The sequence below is a fragment of the Elephantulus edwardii genome, unplaced genomic scaffold, assembly GCF_000299155.1.
Source record: "Elephantulus edwardii isolate Elephantulus edwardi_28Jun2011 unplaced genomic scaffold, EleEdw1.0 scaffold00121, whole genome shotgun sequence".
Classification (NCBI taxonomy): domain Eukaryota; kingdom Metazoa; phylum Chordata; class Mammalia; order Macroscelidea; family Macroscelididae; genus Elephantulus; species Elephantulus edwardii.
Genome location: NW_006399871.1, coordinates 6,836,708 through 6,844,179, shown reverse-complemented (window position 1 = coordinate 6,844,179; position 7,472 = coordinate 6,836,708). Strand labels below are relative to the sequence as shown.

Genomic DNA, 7,472 nt, shown 5'->3' with positions numbered 1-7,472 from the left:
GTGCCGGCCCCGTGGGCCCCGTGCAGCTGGCCTCGCGCTCGGCCGGCGAGCTGGTGCAGAGCCTCAAACTCGTGAGCCTGTGCCTGGGCTCGCAGCTGCACGGCGGCACCAAGTACATTCTCGACCCGCAGGGCGGCCTGGCCTTCTCCAGCGTCAAGGTGCAGGAGAAGTCCACCTGGAAGATGTGCATCAGCTCGGCGGGCAACGGGGGGCCCGCGCCGGCTGTGGGCGGCCTCAAGTTCTTCTCCGACCACATAGCGGCCCCCGCCGCCGAGCTGGAGCGGGTCAAGAGCCAGAACCTGAAAAACAACGTGCTACAGCTACCTCTGTGCGAAAAGACCATCTCTGTGAACATCCAGCGCAGCCCCAAGGAGGGGCTGCTGTGCGCCTCCAGCCAGGCCAGCTGCTGCCACGTCATCTGAGGCCCCCACGAGCCCCCGGGGCCGGAGCCCGCTCGCTTGGCCTGCTCCCCTCTCGGTCACTCTTCTGGTGGGCGCTCGGAGCAGTTAATTTATTACGTTGTCTTTTGTTCGCCAGACTGTGACAGTGCATGGTCTTTGTGCATGCTGCTAGACTACTTTTTCCAGCCCAAAAGTCTATCGTGTAATTTTTACTTTTATAATTTTAATGTGGACGATCGGGATTAAACTAAATTGTATATTTGGAACCTAATGTAAATGGAACACTTAGAAATTGGATGTTCTGCACTTAACCTTGGGAGAGAGAGAGAGAGAGAGAAGCTTTTGTTTCCCTTGTGGAAAAATCTCAACTCCTGTCCCGCCGTGTGACACAGAGACCCGTGCTCTGGGGCACACCAGTGTCTGAGAGAACCAAAGCAATAACGTGGTGACGGGACAGGCCTGGGCAGCGGGCACCGGGCAGCAGGGACACAGCGTCTGCCCCAAAGCCCTTCTACTCTGACCCAGTATACCCACACCTATTTGTCTTAAGCTCGAGTGTGAAAACAAGTCTGGGCTCTTAAAATTGAATGGGGAAAAAAAAGATTCTCTTGTTTTTGCAATAGGTGAAGGAAAGTACTTAGATTTATAAGGCAGCTCCCCCTGTAGTGATAAATCAATTACAAGCAGACAATCTTATTTTGTAATGTGATAAAGTGAATCGATGATGTCTTAACTCTATTTCTAGAGTGTCTGTCTGTCTAACAGGACAAAGCAATGCCATGTGGACCCTTGCCCTGTGGTGGACACCCAGGGGTCCCTGGTAAATGGGTGGAACCATGTATACTTGGAAGGGGCGATAGGGTCTAGGGTGGACATGGAGGTGCACACAGACGTTGGCAAAATCTAAATCCCATAGCTTAGAAACTAAAGCCCCCAACATTTTGTTGGGATCATTCCTAAGATTTTGGTAATAGTTTATTTCCTTTTTTTTTTTTTTTAAATCTTTTAACTCAGCTGTGAAAATCAACTGATCACAGAAACACGCGAAGAGGTAAAATTCACACGTACAAAAAGTCAACGACACAGAGCTTGCTTTGTGTTTTTATGTTTTGCATTTTGTGTTGTTGGGTTGTGTTATTTTCCACTGGAGGTGCTGTTCATTTTGCCTTCCTGCCAAAATAATAAGCAACTTGCATTTGAAAACTATTCTGTACAAAGACTCCTTCAGAGCAGATTGTCGGCTCCTGGGACGGCTTCCCTCATTAGGACCCGCGCATTTCAGGGCGCCGCTAGTGTGGCTTTCATGCTGCACCCTGGGGGGTCTTAAATGCTGAGGGTCCCAGGTGCCAGGATGGCAGCCCCGCCACAGGTGGGACCCAGGTGCCCTCCCGCCCTCACCTGCCGTCACCCTGAACTGATGGACTGAGTCACGTCTGGTCACGTGACTCGAGGAGTGGGCAGAGCACCAAAGACTCAAGTCACGCCGACCTTGCTAACTCTTTAAGAAGAATATATTGTACTCACCACTCTGCATTTCATAGTATACTGACTCAACTAAGTAGAAAGGATTCTTAACACACTTCTGTTACTTTCCAGACCTAAGCTAGATAGTTTTGATGCTACAGCTCTAGTCCATTTTGATATTTATCATTGAAAAGCGATGAGAGGAGGCGTGTGGGTGAAGCCATAGAACACATTTGCTTGAAATTCTTGAGCAGGGATCTTTGAAAGGGCCAGAATCAAGATGTGTGGTTCACGTTGACTGTGAGCATAACGTCTGTATTAAACGTAGGAGAGAAGTTTATAAAAGGGCATTGGCAATAAATTCTTTGTTGCAGCTGTTTTCCAAGTCGTGTAAATACTTTCCCTGTGATGTTGCGTAGCCTGGGAATGGCGCCTTTTAACAAACCCCTCTGTGTTTGGTTTTCAATGGTTTTTTTCTAATCAGGTGTATATATGGTGCTCCATTTGAATCAGCAGTGTTGACCATTTATGCTGCATAGCTGTATCATAGCCTTATTAGTTGTGTGTGGTTGGTTGGGTCCCCGCCAGGGCCCACAGATGTTAATCTGAGTGGCGTCGTCTTCATCTGTTCATAAGTGAATGATTGTGCATGTGTTGTATGTCATCGTATGTCGTCCCATCAACGGGAGGGAACGGAGAACCATTATCCCATAAAGATAATATTGGACCAAATTACTTAACTTGCTCTAAACAGTTTCTTGTACCCCTTAAACTGTCTTCACAAGTTGCATAGAGTTACAGTAGTGTATAAATTAAATATTGTGGGAAAGCAATTAGTCTTGTATTTTTCTGTATGTGTGTATATATATATATAATTATGTACTTCTGGCAATTCTATCTGTATTTAAAGATGTGACAATCTCAACACCGATTTTAAGAATAGCTGAAAGATACACCGATTTTAAGAATAGCTGAAAGATGGGAGGGAATCGGACAGAAAATTACCCTTGCCAAGGAAGGCCTGACATGAGTTAGGAGGGTACAAATTTGCAGCCCGCTTGGTCAGTTGCTTCCAGTGCTGGTTGATTTTCCTCATTGTGTAAACATTGACAGATATGTGACAAATGAGGGGGAAAAATCCAAATTATAATAAAGTGACATATTGGTGTTAAGCAATATAAACTGTGTCCCGTGTTGTGTGTTTTTTTTTTTTTTTCTGGGAAGACAGCTTTGGAGAATGCCAGGTCTAGTTAGAACCATGTTTCCATGCACCTGTTGCTGTAGGTGGCTGAAAAAAAAAGGCATTTGAGACCATAAACACGTGAACACAAGTCTCAGGTGCCCATGAGTCATACGTTATTTTCCCTGACAGTTGAGCAAATCATTAGTACTGCCACCAGCATGCACCTCTGCGTCCTGCCTTCACGTGGACCCACTGTTGCCCTCCTTGATTGGTCTGGAGACCTCCGCGGGCACCCAGAGTCCACTCCTCTCTCTGCCATGAGCATTCTGCTCGGTCGTTCTTACATCACCCGTCTTTGCAGCTCTGCAAGGTTATTCCCAAGAGCAAGCAAAACAAACCTCGTTTCTTGCTTTGCAAAATTTCTGTCTCCTCTTCCTTCTCCAACTGTTGCCACATCTCACCCTCGCCTCCTCTCTGGAACCCTTCCAGTGAGTATCTTCTTATCACCCCACCAAAACGGCTCTCTTCTCATGAGCTAAGTGGCTTCCATGAGCTAACCTCCCCGTGGGCAGTTTCTAAAAACAATGCTACAGGGGTTCAGTCCGCACACCAGGCAGTTCATGAAGTTGTACAACTCAGTGCAACTTTGTACCTTCATGGAGTTGGGCACCCGTCACCACAATCTAGAATGTTCTCATCACGCTGAAAGGAAGCCGCCTATCAGTAGACAGGACCCCTTCTTCCCCGCTGTCAACTCTCAGGCCTTTTCCTGTGGAGCCAGAGGAACCGAGTCTCGCTCAGCCTCCAGTGGGCCTCCAAGGCTGGAAGTGGCAGGGAGGGGATTGCTCACCTTCCTCCTGCAGAAGCCCCCCTGTTGTATCTGGATCTCCAGACAGGCACTGCCTTTGACTTACAGGTTCCCTATGGACCACACCACCAGAGCGCCCTCTAGGGAACCAACTCGGACCCTGTGGTCACTTGGTGAGTTGACCATTCTTTTTTTTTTTATAAATTATTTTTAATTAATTTTCATTAAAGTTTGTTGCACTTTTTTCCCTACCCACCCAACCCCCCTTCACTCTTCTCTTTTAAAAGTAAAATTCTTTCATTTTATACAATCCCTCCCCCCAAGTCCACTCCACTGTGCAGCCTTTATTTTGGACTCCTGTCATGACAATAATATCTAATCAGATGTCCCTTTTAAATAGTTTTCTCCCTCATCTGTTTCGATGCAGTATACATTATTTATCCCTTCTTTCTCAGTCTCTCCTCAACCCCAGTGTCAGTCCCGTTTTACAACAATATTTATCCTTCTGTGACTGAGATCTTTAATTCAGCATCTTATTAATTCTTAAAGAAGCAACTCTATCCTAAACTCTAAATAGCCTTTTCTAAGTACTCAAAACCAAGATCTTCATTGACTTCACCTTCAAAATTATTTTTAAAGTTGCTTTTCAATGGTATCTTGGTTTATTTCATTATCATTGGAGATACTATGCTACATGCTATTTTCTTTCATTACTTCAATCTTGTTTAAACATTTTATAAGATACCTATGACTAATTTTTTTCAGAATCAAAAGCCTTGCCCTAAGAGATTTTGGAAGATCATGGTAAGAAGCTGCCCTGCAATCCTGAAGGCATATGTTTCGAATCCACTGGCTTCTTCCATGCTATTAACTGCCTCTGAAAACACACTGGAGGGTCAACTATGGGTTGGTTCTGACTCAATGGCACATAACAAGAGTTGACCATTCTTAATAAACCACCTATGTTGTGAAATCACACTTGCCCTGCATTTGTCCACTGCCGACTCTTCTCCCAGCCCTAAAATCCTGGAGCGCCCCGTGGTTGATTTTGGACTTTGTATTCAGTCTCCAGACCATTCACCTGCATGCTGAAAGAATCCAAAAATAGATTTAGCCCCCATCTCTCTCAGAAACATCAGACTCCAGCTACGTAGTCCCCTCGTCTACTTGGCTTGTATGTAACAGGGAGCTCAGTTTTTTTAAACCCCCAAGCTCATCTTCCTCCTGAAATCACTCCATTCCTACTATTCCCAAACTCAGTAAATGGCCACATTAAATCTGTTCATCTTTCACAAAACCGAAACCTTGGTGTCATTCTTTGACTGTCACTCCAATGCCCAATCCATCCACAGACCCACTGACAGGTCCCCACTCACTGTGGCCCTTGCCGCTGTTTAACTGTTGGGCTGTGGAGCCGGTTTTAACTGGATGGAGTGCAGCTGCAAACTGCTCATTGCTGTCACCCTCCCACTCCAGGCACTCAGGACACAGCAACTCCGGGCAGAGCTGTGGAGAGTCCCTCCCGGCCAGCGCGGCCTCTGCGGCCCAGCACGTCTCACCGGGATCCTTCCCAGCAGAGCTGGCCAGCACACACTTCCTCGGGGCCCTCAGGCCATCGCTGGTGGCCAAGGCTCTTGTCTCATGACCTGCTCGGTGGAGCGTCTCTGGCTTCCTCGAACGCTGCCTGACAAATGCGAGGGACACTGGACTAAAGTGAAAAGCTAGGGTCATGGAGGCCAGGGTTTACCTCAGGCCACATCTGAGAAATGAGGGTGGCCTCGGTGGCTCTGTGGTCCCTCCTCGCTTCTGTCCTCACCGGGTTATTAGGAGAAACGGCTTTCTTAGCCTGCTGGCCCTTTGTTTTGTCTCAACATTCTCTTTTCTTTAACCAGGACAGCTGACTGGCATCTGAGGTCCAGACCGGTCATGGTGGGTGGGTGTCTCCAGCTCTTGTTAGCTGGTGGGGGAGGTGGGCTTAGAACAAGCTGAGGTGGGGTCACAGCCCAGCTGGTGTCTTCTGGGGAGCAGAGCCAGTAACGTCCTCTTGAGTGTGGGTCCTTCGGAGGGCACAAAGCACCAGCATTGGAGTGTTATTTTTCCCTTGACATGGTGTTGGGGGGCGGAGGTGAGGCCAGAACGGGCTGAGTCAGTGATCAGAAAGAGGGTGAACAAGGACTACAGAGCATGCTGGGGTGACGGGTTCCGGATGCAGACGATGCCCAGAGGGGCTGAGGGGGCACCCCTTTACATGTGAGGTGGGTACCTGGGTGAGCGGGGTGAGGGATCAGCATGCTAGCCGCCTTCCTAAATTCTCGGTGATGAAAGACGACAGAGTATGGCATGGGTGAATGAGGCGGCACATGGAGTCCTGCGCAGCCAGGAAGGGGGACACGGCTCACTGGATCTTGAGGACCAAGTCCTGACCCACAACCACAGCACACTGGACCTTGAGAACGTGGTGTGTGAAGTCAGCCACACAAGGACAGAGGAGGTGTCACCCGTGGGCGTGTCACCCGTGGGCGTGAAGGGGGGATTGTAGAGAGACCACAGCTGTCTGTGGCTATCAAGGGTGGGAGGGTGGGAAGTTGGGGTATAAGCGGAGGGGCTCCGAGTCTACTGATGATGGGGTAGAATATCTGGACAAGGGCAGCGGTGATGGTTGTGCTTGGGTGACTGCAGTCCATGTCACTGAGTTACATGTGTCAATGACAAATACCTTGAAATGATATATGTGTGTATACATATGTGTGTATGTATGTGTATGTATATGTATGTGTATACACACACACATACACACACACACACACACACACACACACACACAATTATTTATTTTTGCCAGAATAAACAACTTTGAGCTGAAAGTTTACCTCTTTCCACCCACACACCTGTGCCTCTTGGCTCCTGGGACGACGTATCTGGCGCTAGACACCACCTCCTCTGAAGGTCACAAGGGGAGCTGGCCACACCCTGGAAGCCTGCAGACCCTGCAGCAGCCTCTGGCCCTGCTGCTGTGGCCACCTGACTGTCCCACCTCCCCAGGCTGTGCTGTGATGGGTGCAGACCTGGTCCCGAGTCTCCTGCGTAGTGCCTGGCTGAGGCTGGAGCAGCTCTGCCCAGTGAGGCCCTGAGGAAGGGCCGCCCAGAGGTTGCAGGGAGGCCGGTTGCTGACCGTAGAGGCCTAGGCCTGCGGGGAGTCTCCTGCACTGGGAAGGAGCCCATCCTGGCGGGGGCAGCATTACCTGTGCTGAAGTACGCTGTGGCTGAGGGGCAGGTGGGAGGGAGGGCGAGACGCCAGAACAGAAATGCTTCTGCAGAACCATCAACAACCACCACGAGGTGGCGGGTGGGAGAGCTCACTATGAAAAAGATGATGCTTACACCAGCCCACTGGGGTCCCCGATGTCTGCCTGCCATGTGGGGAGCACCAGCCAGTCCCTTCACTGCTCCCTCCCGTTTAATTATTCACCATCTTTTCTGAAGGGCAGGGGCACCCGCGGAGGGACACACAGGCTGCAGTGCCTGGCTGTGAGGGTCTGAGGGTGCTGAGCCTGTTTCCTGGCTCAATGTTGAGCACACAGAGCTTGTGTAGCTGCCAGGATGGGTCTCGAGGGAA

At 49.4% G+C, this 7,472-nt stretch overlaps 1 protein-coding gene across 1 annotated transcript in view; it reads left to right on the top strand.

Annotated features, from left to right (window-relative positions):
• SNRK (SNF related kinase) overlaps positions 1-422 on the top strand; it is a 43,152-nt gene extending 42,730 nt beyond the window's left edge. The window contains exon 7 of the mRNA XM_006893057.1: positions 1-422. Coding sequence (XP_006893119.1) covers positions 1-422 — 422 coding nt within the window.
• Positions 423-7,472: the final 7,050 nt, after the last annotated feature.